The 18,757-nt window shown below is 41.4% G+C and overlaps 2 protein-coding genes and 1 pseudogene across 4 annotated transcripts; 1 reads left to right on the top strand and 2 right to left on the bottom strand.

Annotated features, from left to right (window-relative positions):
* Positions 1–1,774: 1,774 nt before the first annotated feature.
* LOC117080342 (jerky protein) lies at positions 1,775–7,011 on the bottom strand. Of its 2 annotated transcripts, none has more exons than XM_033205323.1 (2): positions 6,590–6,712; positions 1,775–4,026 (listed from the first exon to the last, which is right to left on the bottom strand). In XM_033205323.1, the coding sequence occupies exon 2, from the start codon at positions 3,641–3,643 to the stop codon at positions 2,585–2,587; it is 1,059 nt and encodes a 352-aa protein (XP_033061214.1). In that variant the 5' UTR covers positions 3,644–4,026; positions 6,590–6,712; the 3' UTR covers positions 1,775–2,584. The 2 variants fall into 2 exon arrangements, with proteins under 2 accessions (XP_033061214.1, XP_033061213.1); XM_033205322.1 differs by having other exon boundaries at positions 2,151–4,026; positions 6,426–7,011.
* LIPT2 (lipoyl(octanoyl) transferase 2) lies at positions 6,660–8,771 on the top strand. Of its 2 annotated transcripts, none has more exons than XM_033205324.1 (2): positions 6,660–7,158; positions 8,054–8,771. In XM_033205324.1, the coding sequence occupies exons 1-2, from the start codon at positions 6,693–6,695 to the stop codon at positions 8,281–8,283; spliced, it is 696 nt and encodes a 231-aa protein (XP_033061215.1). In that variant the 5' UTR covers positions 6,660–6,692; the 3' UTR covers positions 8,284–8,771. The 2 variants fall into 2 exon arrangements, with proteins under 2 accessions (XP_033061215.1, XP_033061216.1); XM_033205325.1 differs by having other exon boundaries at positions 6,660–7,196; positions 8,054–8,173.
* Positions 8,772–17,749: 8,978 nt separating this feature from the next.
* LOC117081338 lies at positions 17,750–18,106 on the bottom strand (annotated as a pseudogene).
* Positions 18,107–18,757: the final 651 nt, after the last annotated feature.

Below are 18,757 nucleotides of genomic sequence, written 5' to 3'. Positions count from 1 at the left end.
TATGGTGATTCTTCAAAGACCTACAGGCAGAAATACCATTTGACCCAGCAATCCCATTACTGGATATGTATCCAAAGGAGTATGAATCATTCTATTATAAAGATACATGCACATGTATGTTCATTTGCACTATTCACAATAGCAAAGACATGGAATCAATCCAAATGCCCATCAATGATAGACTCGATAAAGAAAATGTGGTACATATACATTATGGAATACTACGCAGCAATAAAAAGGAACAAGATCATGTCCTTTGCAGGGACATGGATGGAGCTGGAAGTCATTATCCTCAGCAAACTAATGCAGGAGCAGAAAACCATACACCCCATGTTCACTTACAAGTGGGAGTTGAATGATGAGAACACATGGACACATGGGGTGGGGGAACAACACACACCAGGGCCTATCGGGGTGGGGTGGGGAGACAGAGAGCATAAGGAAGAAGAGCTAATGGATGCTGGGCTTAATACCTAGGTTATGGAATGATCTGTGCAGCAAACCACCATGGCACAAGTTTACCTATGTAACAAACCTGCACATCTTGCACATGTACCCCTGAACTTAAAAGTTGAAGATTTAAAAATTCATCTTATGAAGCTAGTATTTCCCTTCTACTCAAATCAGGCAAAGAAGTACAAGAGAAAGAAAACTACAGGCAATAACCCTCATAAACTTAGATGCAAAAAATCTTCAATGAAATATTCGCAAATCAAATGCAAGAAAGTAGTAAAAGATTTATACAGCTGGGGTTTATTCCAGCTATGCAAGGCTAGTCAACATTCAAAAAACAGTCAACGTAATGTACATATTAATGGGCTAAAGAAAAATCACATGATTCTATCAATCAGTACAGAAAAAGTTTTCTCAAATTTCAACACCATTCATGATAAAAACTCTGAGAAAAATTGCAGTAAAGGGAGAACTTCCTCAGCTTGATAAAAAGCATCTACCAAAAACCTACAGCAAACATTATATTTAATGGTGAAAGACTTAATGTTTTCCCTCCAAGACTGGAAACAAAGCAAGGATGTCTGCTATTACTACTCTTATTCAACACAGTACTGAAGTTTTAGTCAGTGCTATAAGGCAAAAAAAGGGGGATTACAGGCATACATATCAGAAAGAAAGAAAATAGAACTGTCCCAATTTGCAGATGACATGATGGTCTCCATAGAAAATCCTAAAGAATCTACAAAAAACTCATAGGACTAATAAGTGAGTTTAGTAAAGAAGTAGTACCCAAGATAAATATACAAAAATCAACTGCATTTCTATATACTCGCAGTGGAAACAAAAATTTTAAATACCATTTACAATCACTCAAAAAAGAGTGAAATACTTAGGTATAAATCTAACGAAACACACATAGGATTTGTATGCTGAAGCTACAAAGTATTGATGAAACAAGTCAAAGAAGATCTAGATAAATGGTGAGAGATATTGTGTTCATGGACTGGAAGACCCAATGTAGCATATATGTCAATTCTCCCTAAGTTGATAATAAAGTTTAATGCAATTCCTATAAAAATCCCAAAAAGATTTTTATGTGGCCACCAATCCAGATCTACCAACAGTTTTTGTTTTTGTTTTTGTTTTTGAGATGGAGTCTCGCTCTGTCGCCCAGGCTGGAGTGCAGTGGCGCAATCTTGGCTTACTGCAAGCTCCACCTCCTGGGTTCACACCATTCTCCCACCTCAGCCTCCAAAGTAGCTGGGACTACAGGCGCCCGCCTAACTTTGTTTTTGTATTTTTAGTAGAGATGGGGTTTCACCATGTTAGCCAGGATGGTCTCGATCTCCTGACCTTGTGATTCACCTGCCTCAGCCTCCTAAAGTGCTGGGATTACAGGCATGAGCCACTGCGCCCAGCTCCAACAGTATTTTTTAGACATACATATCATTCTAAAATTTGTATGGAAAGGCAAAGGAACTAGAATAACTAAAACCATTTTGAGGAAAAAATAAAGTGGAATAAATCATGCTACCTGATTTCAAGATTTATTATATAGTTACAGCAACCAAGACTGCAGTGCAGGTTGAATATCCCTTATCTGAAATGCTTGGGACCAGAAGTGTTTCACATTTTAGATTTTTTTTTTTTAGTTTGAAATATTTATACATGCACAATGAGATAGCTTGAGGACAAGATCCAAGTTTAAACACAAAGTTCATTTATGTTTCATATACACTTTATACACATAACCTGAAGGCAATTTTATACAATAATTTAAATAATTTTGGCATGAAACAAAATGTGGATACACTGAACCATCAGAAAGCAAAGGTGTTAACATCTCCACCACCCATATGGATGATCTGTGATTGTTTGGCATCACCATCATTCCTGATTCTGAATTTATACGCTACCAATAAGCAATCATTTTCTAACACTTATTCACACATAAGTACTTAACAGTAAAAAATATGACATACCAGTAATACAATGAAAAAAATAGTGTATTCAGGTTAAGTGAGCCAGCACAGTAGTGTCACGAGAATACCTGTATCAGCTGTTAAGCAACAATAACAAATAACAGTAGGCTTTCAGTTTCCAAGTATGATGCTATGTTTTGACTAAAAGGTTACTGTACACTGTATTTTATTTTTAGGTGAGAAGAAGCATCAAAAGCAGTTGAGGGACCAAGAAGTGGGTTCTGTAGAGAGGAAGAAGCATTCCTCTGGATGGCTTTTTTAAATGTTTCTTTCAGAGTCATCTGCCTCTTTAATGATGCTTTTTGTCTTAGAAGTCTCTCCTTGATTTTATAAACTGACATGATTTCTTGTTCTGTTATGAATGCATGCTGCTCTAGTCCTTTAATAAGCCCATCACACATTTTTACCATGTCATCTATAGGCACTTTTTCTGCAGTGTTATCATCTTCATTATCATTATTATCACGATCACCTTGATTCAGAACCATTTTTGTTACTTCACCATTGGACAATGAATGAACAACTGGAGCCTCATTATTACTGTTAAAAACATCTTTGATATCCTCTTCTTCCAGCTTACTGACAGTCTCTGGATGTGTATTTTTTGTATATGTAAGGAGGTCAGACATTATTTTTTTCTCACTTGACATACAGAATTCTTCCAAGTTACCATCTTGTTCATCATCATTACTGAACTTGCCAGTAAACTTCTCTGCTGCTTCATGACCAGCAGATGCTTTATTGCCACAAATCTTTAAAAATTTAATGCCATGTCTTTTCTTAAATTTCTGCAACCAGCCTGTTGAATATTCACAGTTCCCCTCAATTTTTAGTTCATTGTGATAGATCTTTGCTTGTTTCATGATCAGCACACCATTAAGTGGCATGTGTTCACTGCGACGCTGACGGATCCACTCTTTCAATACACGATCAAGATCTTCATTTTTAGCTTTATGAAGTGTTTTTCTATTTTTCAATAGTATCTGCTCATCACTTTCAGCATAAAACTTCAATAGTTTATCCTTCTGTTTCTTCAGGTCATATATGGTGGTCATTCCAACACCATACTCTTCTGTAAGATGTTTCACACTTACACCACTGTCCAGTTTCTCCAACAACTTGACTTTCTGTGCTATAGATAAACATAAATGCTTCCTCTTTTTCTTATCACTGATATTCACAGGGGTATCTTCAGATCTTTTTGACATTTTCAACAATATATTTACACCACACAGCAGAGAATAAGCAAAAAAATGCAGTGAGTAATGCACATAGGTCTTGGCCCCATGTGGGGCATTTTGGGAAACGTGTTGTTGGTGTGTCCAGCCTGCACACAGGCCATTTAATTACCCTTTGTGGGAATGCATGGGGAAATCCAGGTGTGACAGAAAAATTGCAGCAGAAAAGAGCTGGGAGGGTCTTTTCCCCTTGGGGATGTTGCATGAACTGTGTGTTGTGCACCTGTGTTTTGACTGCTACTTACATAAGTTCAGGTATGAAATTTTCCACTGGTGGTGTAATGTCAGTACTCAAAAAGTTTAGGATTTTGGAGCATTTCAGATTTCAGATTTTTAGATTATGGATGCTCAACCTGTATTGGTAGAGGAATAAACATATAGATCAATGGAACAGAATACAGCAACTGGAAATAGGATTACACAAATATGTGCCACTGGTTTTGACAAGGCATAAAAGCAATTCAATGGAGGAAACATAGCCTTTTGAACAAATGGTGTTGGTGTAATGTAACATGCATATGCAAACAAACAAAAGAAGAACAGCAGCAACAGCAACCAAAGTTTTACACCTATTTTAAAAAATAACTCAAAATGTATCATAGACTTAAATGTAAAATAAAAAAATCTTTAAAAAAATAGACAGTAGAAGGTCTTCAGGATCTAGGGCTGGGCAAAGAGTTATTAAACCAAAAGCATCAATAAAAGGAAGAGTGGATAAATTGGACCTTATCACAATGACAAACTTTTGCTCTGCAAAGGATACAGTTAAGAGGATGAAAATACAAGCCATACACTATGAGAAACTATTTACAAAGCACATATTCGACAAAGGGCTAATATCTAGAATGTATAAAGATATCTAAAAACTCAACAGTACAAAAAACAATCAGAAAATGGGCAAAAGACATGAACAGACATTTCATTGAAGGGAATATACACGTGGTAAATAAGCACATGAAAAGATGTCTTACATCATTAGTCAATAGGAAAATACAAATTAAAACCACAAGACACCACCACACACCTATTAGAATGGCTAAAATAAAAGCTAATGCTCATGAGGATGCAGAGAAACTGGATCATTCATACACTGGTGGTGGGTATGTAGAATGGTATAGCCACTCTGGAAAGCATTTTGATAGTTTCTTAAAAAACAAAACATGTAACTACCATGCAACCCAGCAACTGCACTCCTGGACATTTATTCTGGAGAAGTGAAAACTTACGTTCACACAAAAACCTGTACACAAATGTCTACAGTACCTTTACTCAGAATATCCGAAAACTGGAAACAACCCAGGTGCTCTTCAGTGAGTAAATGGCTAAATAAACTGCAGTACATTCATACTATGGACTACTACTCATCAATAAAAAGAAATGAACTATTGATACATGCAACAACTTGGATAAGTCTCCAGAGAATTATGCTGAGTGAAAAAAAAAATCTAAAAGGTTGCATACTGTATGATTCCATCCATCTATACAACACAGACGTTCGCCAGGAATTAACAAGCAGTGTAACTACAAAGAGCAACATGAGGGATCCTTGTGGTGATGAAAATATTCTGCATCTTGACACTATCAATGTCAGTATCCTGGCTGTGATATTGTACTACAGTTTTGCAAGGTGTTTCCATTGGGGAAGCTGGGTAAAAGATAACACATAATCTGTCCGTATTATTGCTTACAACTGCATATGAGTCTCCAATTTTCTCAAATAAAACATTTGATTAAAATAATACATATGTGATTTCTCTTGTCCAAACTCTGATAATTTGAACCCTTCATCAGACTGGAAAATTTCTCTTCTATTCCTAGTTTGCTGAGTATTTTGGTCAGAAGAGGTGTTTATTTTTGCCAACAGATTTATCTGTATGTATTGAACATAATCATAGCTTTTATTTAAAAAAAGTTTTTGTTTTATTATTTCTTCCAATGAAGGCTTTTAAGGTAAATTACATTGTTTGATTTCAGAAAGCAAAACCAACCTTGCATTCCTGGGATAAACCCTACTTCACCATGATGTATTAATCTTTTTATAAATTGCTGGATTTGATTTGCTAATATTTGCTTAGGATCTTTATGTCTATGTTTATGAAATGTTTTTCAGACACCTATGGTGTCTGAAAAGTCTTTAGTAAAAGTTCATTGAATTCAGACTTGTTTAAATGATATTCTAACTGCAACATAGCTGATGTTATCGTCCAGACACCCCCTCAGAGCCTAGACAGTCATTTCCTCAGCTTCTGGAGTTGGTAGCTGATGATTCACAACTGAGTCCTTCTCTGGGGGCCCCCCTCCATCAAGGGAAGCAGTCTTGCCAAAAAAAAAATCACAGCACCTCTCCACGTGTAGCCTGTATCCATGACTGGTCAATGCAAGGATATGAGTTTCTGGCCTCCTTGCTTTAATGTGGAACTACTCTGAAGGGTCATCCTAGGCTCCAGGCATCCCTTGAGATTGGTAAAGGCCTCTGCTGAAACCGTTTTGCAGGCCAACTTCTCGCTCTGCCTACAAATTCCTCCTTCCTTCACTTTCTTACAGGTGCTGATCTTTAAGTTCTCCCTATCCGCACCAATAACCTTGTAGGCAAGCTAATCTCCCTCTTGCGACCCCCAGGGGCTCAACCCAGGACACACCACGTTACCCTGTTTTATTTTTCTTTTCACAGCACTTAACACCTTATACATGAAATAACTTTATTTACTTAATACTTAAATACTTATTGTCTGCTGTAAGAATGTAAGCTTACCAGGACAGAGCTTTCTCATACGCTATGCACCGCTGTATCAAGCGCCTAGAGCAGGGCCTGCAGAACACAGCAGGCACTAAATACTGGTTGTTGAATGAACGGAGGAGGCCGGCCTGCGCTGGGTCCTGGGATCACACATCACCCCTCCAGCTTTTAACACGCACCTGGGAGCCGTGGCTTGGGGCGTGCCCCTGAGTCCCCGCCCCTCATACCACGCCCCCAGGCCCAGGGAGAGGGCGGGGTCCCGCGGACGCAGCGGTGGGCACGATGCGGCAACCCGCCGTTCGGCTCGTGCGCCTGGGTCGGGTGCGGTACGCCGAGCTGCTGGGGCTGCAGGACCGCTGGCTGCGGCGGCTGCAGGCAGAACCAGGCACTGAAGCCCCGTCGGGGACTGAGGCGGGCGCGCTCCTGCTCTGCGAGCCCGCGGGGCCCGTGTACACGGCCGGGCTGCGCGGCGGCCTGACGCCCGAGGAAACTGCGCGGCTACGGGCCTTGGGCGCCGAGGTGCGCGTCACAGGCCGCGGTGGCCTGGCCACCTTCCACGGCCCGGGCCAGCTGCTTTGCCACCCGCTACTCGACCTGCGGCGTCTCGGTCTGCGCTTGCGCATGCACGTAGCGGCGCTGGAGGCGTGCGCCGTGCGCCTGTGCGAGCTCCAGGGCCTGCAGGGGGCCCGCGCACGGTCCCCGCCCTACACCGGCGTCTGGCTGGAGGATCGTAAGATCTGCGCGATCGGTGAGCGCCGCGGCACAGGGCGGGACCTGAGAGCCGGGGTCGGAGCTTGAGGCCTGGGGGCAGGGTCTGACGGGTCTGGACCAATGGAGGTGAGGGTAGAACTCGGGCCGGGAGGAGGCGTATCTAGCGCGGGCCTTGAATCAAAGCTACCCGCTGCGTTTGAGTTTTTAAGCCCTTTCCCTGATACCATATATTCAGAAGCAGAAGGCACGTTACATCATCTAGTCCAACATGCATTTCTGTGAATGGAGAGACAGGAGAAGTGGATTGCCAGGTTACTTACTGCGAATCACAATGTCATGGCAATAAGGGTGCTAATTTTCAAACTTTTTTTTTTTTTTTTTTTTTTTAAGACGGAGTCTCGCTGTATCTCCCAGGCTGGAGTGCAGTGACGCAACCTCGGCTCACTGCAAGCTCCGCCTCCCGGTTTCACGCCATTCTCCTGCATCAGTCTCCCGAGTAACTGGGACTGCAGGCGCCCACCACCAGCCCGGCAAATTTTTTGTATTTTTAGTAGAGATGGGGTTTCACTGTATTGGCCAGGATGGTCTCGATCTCATGACCTCTTGATCCGCGCGCCTCGGCCTCCCAAAGTGCTGGGATTACAGGCGTGAGCCACTGCGCCCGTCCCCAAACTTTTTTTTTTTTTTTTTAAGTATTGGAATCTGTTAAAAGACATTTCCTGGAATCCTCATGATGAGTGCAGCTGCCTTGAAGCCACGCACCCCTTCCTTTCATTTGTTTCCTTTTCCCATCTGTGCACAATCCCTTGTTTCTCCAGAAACAAAATTTGAAAACCAGTGATCTAGTCCAGTTCTCTCATCGCCCTGAGAGGGACCCCGAAGCCCGGAGAGTGGAGGGTATCTACTCTAAGACGCTTTGACTTGCCTTGCAGGAGTCCGCTGTGGAAGGCACATCACATCCCACGGCCTGGCTCTCAACTGCTCTACGGACCTCACGTGGTTTGAGCACATTGTGCCCTGTGGACTGGTTGGGACAGGCGTCACTTCCTTGAGTAAGGAGCTCCAGAGGCACGTCACCGTGGATGAAGTAATGCCACTTTTTCTTGTGGCCTTTAAGGACATCTACAAGTGCACACTGATCTCAGAGGACAGCCCCAACTGAAGAGTACTCATTATAACAGCGGGGATGCTCCTGCCTTGGGAAGCATGAAGCCTGACTTGAGTCACCTACTGAAACCCAGATTTTAGACCTGGCGTATCATTCACTGATCATGAAACTAAGGACATACCATGAGCTCTGAGCCACTGTTTTCATATGTATCCTGTTTTATTTATATCTAGATGTGACAACATTGAAAAGCAACACATGCTATATAAAACATTAGCACTACTATTGACAGCAGTGTCTCAGCTTAGAGAAATTCAGATGTCATAGATTGTCATTTCTCTGTTATTTCCTCAATACTGTGTCTAACTGAGCAATTCTGGCCTCTAGTTCCCTCAATTTTGTGGAAATCAAATCCCTGAATGGCACAGGTGAAGGTGATACCATATGGTGCTTTTTTATTCTCAAGAGACCTGGGTTCTTTCTGCAATAAAGGGAAAAGGGAAGAACCTTCAAAGAATAAAATGGACTCTTACCTTCCTGGGTTTGATTCCCCAAGTTTGATAATTTCGCAGTTTTTAGTTGGGTTACCCTGAGCTAGGCCAAAGACTGGAGGAAGAACAAGAATAATTTCTCACACTGTACAAATGCCAAAGATAGAAGTGAGTTTTTTATATGAGACCTGTAAGTTTGTAAGGCTGCGTATTATCTGTTGCTGTGTAACAAATCATCAAAACTTAGTGACTTAACAGTAAACATGAATTATCGTTTGTGGGTCAGGAATTTGGGGGAAGCTTAGCTGGGTGTTTCTAGGTTGGGGTCTCCCACGAACTTGCAGTTATTCAAAGACTTGGCTGGGTTCTAAGATTGGCACCCCATATGGTGCACTTGCTTGCCTGGTTGGTTATGGTTGTTGACAAGAGGCCTCAGTTCCTCACCATGTGGACCTCTCTATAGGGCTGCTTGATAGTTCTCATGACAGGGCAACTGGCTTCCCCTAGAGCAAGTCATGACAAAGAGAGACAATCTGGAAGCCAGAAGCCACAATGTTTTTTATGACCCAGCCTCAGAAATCACACAGGCATTTCTGTAGTCTTCTAACAGATGAGCCCTGTTCAGTGTGGAAGGGACTTAACTAGGGCAACAAGAGGTGAGGATTATTAGGGGCCATCTTGAAGAATGCCTACCACAGCCTATTAACAGTGGAAAGAGCCTTGAATGAGAAGTCAGGGGACCCTGGTTCCAGTTCTGGCTCTGTGGAAAAGTCGTTTACTCTCTGGTCTTCAGTTTCTCCTTAAACCAGTGCTGTTCAACAGAAATATAATGCAAGCCACATTGTAATTTGACATTTTATAGGATCCATGTGAAAAAGGTAAAAGAAATGGGTGATGTTAATTTTTTTTTTTTTTTTTTTTTTAAGAAATGAGGCCTCGGCCGGGCGCGGTGGCTCAAGCCTGTAATCCCAGCACTTTGGGAGGCCGAGACGGGCGGATCACGAGGTCAGGAGATCGAGACCATCCTGGCTAACACGGTGAAACCCCGTCTCTACTAAAAATACAAAAAACTAGCCAGGCGAGGTGGCGGGCGCCTGTAGTCCCAGCTACTCCGGAGGCTGAGGCAGGAGAATGGCGTAAAACCCGGGAGGCGGAGCTTGCAGTGAGCTGAGATCCGGCCACTGCACTCCAGCCCGGACGAAAGAGCAAGACTCCATCTCAAAAAAAAAAAAAAAAAAGAAATGAGGCCTCACTATGTTGCCCAAGCTGGTCTCAAACTCCTGGGCTCAAGGGGTCCTTCTGCCTCAGCCTCACAAAGTGCTGGGATTACAGGTGTGAGCCACCATGCCTGGCCTATGATGTTAATTTTAGTATTTTAATTAACCCAATATGCAAAAATATCAATATAAAGCAATATAAATGTTTTCTTGAGATATTTCACGTTCCTTTTCTCATGCTGAGTCTTCAAAATATAGTGTGTATTTTATACTTAGAGCACACCTCATTTTAGACTAGCCACATTTTAAAAGTGCTCATTGGTCACATGAGGATGGTGCCTTAGACCGACCATTCTCACATGTAAAGTCCCTTTGAGTTCCCAAGGTTCTGTGGTCTCACTGGCTTCTAGGAAGAAAGGTAAATCCTCCTTACATCTGAGGTCTGATTTTTTTAATGCAAATAATTTATATCAATTATTCAAGCTGAAAAGGACTTTAGAGGTTTATTCCTACCCCCTCATTGTAAAGAGATGAAAACAAGAATTAGGAAAAACCTCAAAGTCAAAGTAAATTAATGCCAAAGCCAGCACTGAGTCTCAGGTATAAGCCCCTTTCTCATGCTCTTTTCCTGCTGTGCACACTGATTTAGAGCTTGGGACAATAAGGTTTAAGTGTCATGAACATTCCATCAATATTAGTTGATTGATGGTTTATCACCTGTAATTTGGTCCATATTCTTCCTAGGCCTTAGTTTCCCATCCACAGGGCCACTGCTGCTGTTGTAGGGGTGTGGGAGTGAGGAGTCATTGATAATTACTTTATTATTGCCAAAAAGGAAAATAATTATTCCAGGAAAAGTGGAGTTAGATTCTCATAGATGGAAGGCCATGCACAGTGTTTCTACCTATCTGATACTCAGGCTCCCTCTCTAGCAGCCCTGACAAATGACCATACAACTTGTTCTTGAATGCTTCCAGAGACTGGAAAAGACATAGACATGTACTCAGCACTTATGTATAGTGCCACATACAGTCATACTGTGTTAGCCTCTTAAGTACATGCTCTCATTTGACAGCCTGTTCCATTCTTCTGGACCATAGAGAGTCTGTACACAGTTGTAGGGGCTGATTTGCTTGACCTTCCTGAACCTCAGTTTCATTACATGAAACAAGGATGGTGGTAAGAATTAGATGACATAATTATAGGTAAAGCATTGAGGGTAATGTTGGCCCAGAGTAAAACTTCAGTAAATCTTAACATTATTATTATCACCGTCTGTCCTCCATGAGCCTTCTCCAGGGAAATTATCCCCAGATCCTTTGAGTTCCCCTCAAGGCAATAGGCTCCGCAGGAGTAGAGCTGCTTCTGCCTTGTTTCCTTCTGCATCTCCAGCACATAGTAGTGGGCTTGACATACAGAAGGCTATTTGAACATATCGATTAAGGGGAATTGAACTGTTTAAACTCTTCTCCCAGCCTGCCCATCTGTCTGTGCACCAGCCCCAGCTCATGTGTGTCCCATTAGGTGCAGCACTCGCGGCTGAGCACAGCAGTCTTGGTGTGGACAGACCAGCACAGAGTATAGGAAACTGTTGCTTCCTGTGCTGGACTTGGGGAACACAAACTGGCCCTCGTGGTGCTGGCCTGCAGACGTGTTCTTTTTGGCTTACGGAATTTTATATATGTGTGTATGTATCTGGTTAAGTTTAGTAATTGCCAACATTTAAAAAATGGGAAATTGTCGTGTAAAAATTGGGTTTTCTGGCTTCTCATGAAAATTGGAGAGATCTGGAAACATTGGGCCATCTGCCTGATAATTGGAAGCAGGTATTTTTTTGTTGTTGTTGTTGTTTTGTTGTGTGTGTGATGGAGTCTCACTCTGTCGCCCTGGGTTCAAGCGATTCTCCTGCCTCAGCCTCTCAAGTAGCTGGGATTACAGGCATCTGCCACCATGCCCAGCTAATTTTTGTATTTTTAATAGAGATGGGGTTTCACCATGTTGGCCAGGCTGGTCTTGAACTCCTGGCCTCAAGTGATCCACCGCCTCGGCCTCCCAAAGTGCTGGGATTACATGTGTGAGCCACCATGCCCAGCCAGAAGCAGGTATGTTTTTAAAATTGCAATTTCCAGTTGGCTGCAGCACCTCTTCTCCCTTCCCCACTTGTTGACATTAGTTTCCTGGCCCCTGTAGGCATTTGAGTTGATGACCCCTAATCTAGACATTTCCTTGTTCTGAGACACAGCAGAGTCTCGGTGGACCCATCATAGTATTGGTTTTACACCATAGTCATGGGGAGCCCTTTAAGAAAGGGCCATCACTTATTCATTCCTGTGTCCCTGGCCCCTGGCTCAGGACCTGGCACAGAATAGACAGCAGAAAATGTATGATAGTTTTTAATCGTCACCAAATATTTCTGGCTCTCTGCTTTCTGGACACATGGCAGGATTGTGCTTTGTGGCCCCCAAGTGGGTAAGTAGGGACAAGGTCAAATTCTTCTGGTTAATTTATGAATGGAGGTGGCATGTCACTTCTGAGCTGGAGCATTGACTAGCTGGTGCCAGGCCCTTCAAAGTTTCCTTCTGGAACAGTGACCAACAGCGTTGAAGATGGTGGCTGCTTCCTGAGGGACTGCAATGATCAGAGCCCCCTGCTGATGATGGACATGCATTGGAGTTCAGCCACGTATATGTCACAGCACAACCTAGCCTGCTATAACTAACGTAATTGTTTATATTAATCAGAACTCTTATATTTGTAAGTGTAGAGAGCCAATTCTAACATGAGCCAAAAAAATAACAAGGGTGGGGTTATTGGAAAAGGCACTAGAGTCTCATAGAATCCAAGAGTAAGGCAGCAGCTGAAGAACAGAACCAGAGTGTGAAGCCCTTTAGGAACTTAGGTAGTCTTTTCCCTCCCACTCTCTGTCATGTTTTGTGGCATGTGTTTGCTTCATTTTGTCTTGCTTCAGTTCAGCTTTCTCTTTTTCCCAGGCCACATGGTGGAACATGGCTGCTGCTGCTCCTGCCACTACGGCTGCTATCCATGAATGTTGGGGTAGAATCAAAGTTTCTTGCTTGAGCAGCTGGGTGGATGGATGCTAAAGATACTGCTGGGATGGAGAACACCAGATAAGGACCAAGTTTGGAGAGGAAGATGATGAATTCAGTTTTTGATAAATCAAGTTTGAGATACTCATGGGAGAGGCAAGCAGAGAGAGCCAAGAGGCAGTTGGGTCTGGAGAATGAGTGGGATGAGTGAAGGTTTAGGTGTAGAAGCTCTAAGAGAGGAGAGCAGAGGACTGATAAGTGTGAGACAGGCTGTGTGAGGCACGGGCTGGCAAGGAGGAGTGGGCCAAGTAGATTGAGAAGTAGAGAATAAGTGGTGCAGGGGCACAGAATGGGACAACATGACTGTCTCATCCTCTGGCAGTCTCTTCCTCCGGCAACCCAGCAAGCTAGGCAAGGTTATTTTATGGATGAGAAAACCAAGGCTCCGAGAGGTCAAGTGCCTTGTGAGAGAGGTCATGCTGTTGATAAGGGCAAGGTGAGTCTGGGATTCCAGTGCAGGCTCTGAAGGGCGAGGGAGGCAGGCCTGCAGGAGGAGCCCCCAGTAACAGGTGGTCAGTGGGTAGGCAAAGCGGGAGGATATAGAACAGGAGGCCAGAGTTAGGCTGAGGTCTAGCTGTGGCATCAGGTCAGGCTACTGCTGCGGGTTCCTGGCTCTCCTTCCTGCTTGGACAGATCCTACCTCCGGTGTCCCACTAGGGCCCTTCCTTAAGGAAGGAAGCTGAGCATATGAAGGAGGATATTTAACACCCTGACTTTCCTCCTTTGAAAAAGCCTCTTCTTGTTTGTTCAGAGTCTTTTCCTCAAAATAAACAGATTGTCCAGAGTCTGGTGAATGAGTGCTGAGGGTGAGGACGTGACCAACTGCAGTTACTAGTCCAGTGTCTTGTTCCCTCTGAGGCTGGCAGGAAACTGAACAGAGCTAGCTCTGGCAGCATGACCAGGTATCAGGCACCTCGCTTTGTGTAAAAATCACTCTTTGACAGTGTCTCCTTATGTTGTCCAGGCTGGTCTCGAACTCCTGGGCTCAAGAGATCCTCCTGTCTCAGCCTCCCGAAGTGCTAAGTAGGATTATAGGTGTGAGCCACCACACCTGGCTGTAAAAATGTACTTATTCTCCAGCCTCTTTTGTATAAATCGTAGTAAGGGATGGGACTAATGATGTTATCTGTGAAAATAGCCACCATTTACCCATAAGACAAAACTTGGGGCCCATCTACCCTGACCACATCATGATGTTCATCTGCAGCTGTTGCAAGGTGTTCAGACTGTGTAAACACAAATGGCATAAAAACTTTAAAAGAAGTGCAATTCTCGAAAATTGGACTAAAGCATTCTGTAAAGCATCGGATAATAATGAGCTTACAGTGGATAATTCATTTGAATTTGAAAAATACAGAAATGAGCCTGTCAAATACCAGCAAGAACTATGGAATAAAACAACTGATGCAATGAAGACAGTTGGAAAGATCAAACAAATGCCAAGCTAAATTTATAATGAATAAATTGAAGAAAAATAAAGGACTATAGAAAGCTCAGGACATCAAAGAAGTCAGGCAAAACTCATCTTATCTTGACCCCTCTTTCAGGCAAAGGAAAGCAGCTGGAAGAAAAGATGATACAACCGTTACAACAGGATGCAGACGTGAAAGAGGCTTCCTAAAAATCTCATTGTCTATAACCATTTCTATATTTACATTTGAAAATCTCCTTTGGAGACTTAGAACCTCTAAATTATTGACTTATTTTTTATATAAGATCACTCAAATGAAAGGTGATTAAAAATCATCTACATTGCTGTCTACAAAACATCAGATAATATGGACGTTAGATTGCATCTCATTGTTAAGTCTTTACTGATAGATATGTTTGTAAATACAGAAATGAAATGTGGACATAAAATGGTTATGCTATTTGGTTAATGGTACTAGGCAACATTTCTGTAATTAATGACATTCAAAAATTTATGGCTAGTGATATATATAAAGTAAAATTTTCTTTGCAGTAAAATATGCCCTTTATTGTTATAGAAGAGAGGATATAAGGAACCAACAGTTTGTATGAAAATAGCTCAAATAGTATCTTTTATTTTGATTTTAATATTTCTTATTTTGGTTTATTAGCATCTTAGAGCAAAATGGCCTTATATAATGAAGCCTAGTTATGCTTGACTGTTTTGACCTGTTTTAATTGTTCTGACAGATAGTTGGGGATGAAAGCCGAATAGCATTTGCCTGAAATGACTGACACTATATAATTTCTGCTTTGGCAATACTCAGTTCTAACTTGTGATTCCTGGTAGAACAGCCTTTTTTTTTGAGCCTAGCGATGCTCTAGAAGCAGATGTTATCTCAGTGCCTTTTAAAATTTGTTGTGTGGTTTTCTTTTAAAAAGCCACACAATTATTTTGGAAAACAATGTATGGGTAGAACATCTGTCTGTTATTTGCACGCAAAACCACTTCTAATGGGTAGAAAGTTAAATTAGGAGGAATACGTTCGGATGTCCTATTGCACAGTAGGGTGACTATAGTTAATGTATTGAATGTTCTTGCTACAAATAAATGATAAATGTTTGAGTTGATGGCTGTGCTAATTACACTTGCTACAAATAAATGATAAATGTTTGAGTTGATGGGTGTGCTAATTACACTGATTTGATTGATACATATTGTATGTGAAACAGTACATATGCCATAAATATTTACAATTGTATTTCAGTTTAACTTTTTAAAAAACATTTCTAATGTAAAAAGTATCTCTCAAACTGTAGGTTAACTTCTTGATTTATATTTAAATATGAATCTTAAGCAAAATAGTGAAAATAACCACCTTGATTTAGTGTTTTTGTCCCATATGTGAATTGTATATACTTAGAGGACAATAAAATCAACTGAACTCTAAGCTTAGAATAGGACTGAGGGGTAATTTTGCACAGCAGCTTTACGAATGGTACATTGTTACATTGATGCTTCAAAACTCTCTCTCTTTCTCTCTCTCTCTCTCTCTCAGTAAATGGCCAAAGGGATTAGTACTTTACCTTTGGAGGTCCTCAAAGCATTATTTGGAGTTGATAATACTTCAGCTAGAACCAAGTAGAATCTGTTTTTTTTCTGAAGATTATCGGTAGCATAAATGTGATTATAAACAAAGCAAAGTACACTTAAGATGTATATATGCAATGACTGCTATTTATACAAAATTTAAATCTGCAAATGGAAACAGCATGCTTATGGGTTATTAAAATTGTCTAAAGTCTTCGGTTCTTTATAGTACACGTGTTGATTTACAAATAAATGATTTATTAAGTGATTTTTAAAAAGTATCTCTCTGAAAGCTCCCATGGAAACCAGATTTTTGTAATCTAAATCTGATTTTTTTAACCAAATTGTCACTTACTGTACATATTATCAAACCACTTTATAATATCTGTAAAGTCAAAAAATACTTGTACTCCCACCTAACACAATCTTTTTCACTTATGTGTGTTTTCAGTATTTGATCATCAGCAGACATATTTTTATATACTTCTAATATGTGAACAAAATTTTGTATACTTTTTTCGTCATCTTTGATTTTGTTTTTAATTAAGTCTTATGATGACACATAATTTTTAAATTTGTATGTATCTCCTCTACTTTAATCCTTTTAAGTTGGCAAAAGCACCATTCCCAATCACAAATACACAGGAGTTCTACAGTTTTATGTTTTTGAATGGCTGTTTAAAGACAATCCTAAATTACAACTTAGTCTGACTTAGATTGTGGAGAATTCAAGAGTGAAGTTTAACTTGCTACTATTTTTAAAGCATTTGACCTTATAGATCATCTATAAAATGTGAGAAGTGTTAATCCTTATTTTACACATAAGCCACAAAGAATGCCTTTCAATAAATAAAAGGAACCATTTTAGATACAGGGAATTAAAATTAGATTGGCATCGTTAAGGCCAAAAATTTAAAGTATACATTGCTACCTTATCGTCAACCCTTGCCTTTAAGAAGTGACGAACACAAAACACAGGTGAAACCTTGCTTGGTTCTGAGACAGGGAAGGAATTTCCCCCGTATTTAAATATATTCACATATCCAGTTATATTAATCTAAATATAAAACCAATCTCCAATAAGTTTTGTTTTGTTTTTTTGAGATGGAGTCTTGCTCTGTTGCCCAGGCTGGAGTGTAGTGGTGTGATCTCAGCTCACTGCAACCTCTGCCTCCTGGGTTCAAGCGATTCCTCTGCCTCAGCCTCCTGAGTAGAGTAGCTGGGACTACAGGCGTGCACCACCATGCCCGGCTAATTTTTGTATTTTTAGTAGAGATGGGGTTTCACCATGTTGGCCAGGCTGGTCTTGAACTCCTGACCTCAAGTGATCTGCCCACCTCAGCCTCCCAAAGTGCTGCGATTACAGGTGTGAGCCACCACACCTGGCCCAATCTCCAATAAGTTTTAAGATAGCATTCACCATCTTTGGAAAGTTGAACGTTACTAACAAAGTCTAATATCTTTAGAAGGGGTAAACAGTGATAGCATTTACTGAATCACAATTACTATTAAAATTCAAAAAACTAAACATATTCATTTAACTATAACCCAGGGTTTAGTTTTAAATCAGGACTGCCCAACAGATCATGAATTCATATTCATGATCTGAATTCTGATGTATGAGAGCTATCAAATTATGGTACACATAAAAAAGTCGTGAGACATTTCTGTTTTGTAATAAATAAGGCAGTGGCCAGTTATTACTCATTGGTAGCTTTTTTTGAGATAAGCTATCAAGTCTATCCTTTCTGCCTTCTTCTTAATGTGGGCAAAGATCATTTTTGTTCCAGGGATGTACTTCTAGGGATTCTCCAAATGCTCCATCAGGGTATCCTCTCCCCAGGTGATGCCTTTGTTCTTATTGGCGTCTGTGTAAGAGAATCCAGTGGCCTGGACAGGTGGAGATTAGGCCCAGTTTTGTCCTTGCCTTTGTTTTCCATGGTGTAGCACTGGGCACACTTCTCAATACAAATCCTCTTGCCTTTCTCAATATCACCCATATTTAATTCTCTCTTTTGTCGCTGGCGCTAGGAACGTTCCCATTCGGAAGCTGGACGTACCGCTCTGTATACTCTTTTTTTTTTTTTTGAGATGGAGTCTCTGTCTTCTGTTGCCAGGCTGGAGTTCAGTGGCCTGATCTCGGCTCACTGCAAGCTCCGCTTCCCGGGTTCACGCCAATCTCCTGCCTCAGCCTCCCGAGTAGCTGGGACTACCTGGGACTACAGGCGCCCGCCAGCATGTCCGGCTAATTTTTTGTATTTTTAGTAGAGACGGGGTTTCACCATGTTAGCCAGGATGGTCTTGATCTCCTGACCTCGTGATCTGCCCGCCTCGGCCTCCCAAAGTGCTGGGATTGCAGGCGTGAGCCACCGCGTCTGGCCCTCTCTGTGTACTCTGTTAAACCAAATATCATACTACAAACATTTTCCCACACTGCTAGTCTTCATAACTGTATTTTTGAATGCCTTAATTTTATTTTTTAACTTTGATCAATTTTTAATAGAGATAATCCATACATATGGAATAAAATTTAAAAGGTACAGAATAGTGGCATTGAAATGTAAATCTTGCTCCTCGCCTTCTCCCCTGTAAACCCAGATCCCTTCCCTGGAGGCCTACATAATGAAAAGTGTCTTATTTATGTACTTCAGAGTTATTTTATACATATATAAGCACACATGACTATACTCATTCTTTTTTATGTAGTACCAT

The sequence above is a fragment of the Trachypithecus francoisi genome, unplaced genomic scaffold (genome assembly GCF_009764315.1).
Source record: "Trachypithecus francoisi isolate TF-2019V2 unplaced genomic scaffold, Tfra_2.0 Lachesis_group8, whole genome shotgun sequence".
Lineage (NCBI taxonomy): Eukaryota > Metazoa > Chordata > Mammalia > Primates > Cercopithecidae > Trachypithecus > Trachypithecus francoisi.
The sequence above is the reverse complement of the archived record's forward strand: the minus strand, read 5'-3'. Positions and strand labels throughout refer to the sequence as shown.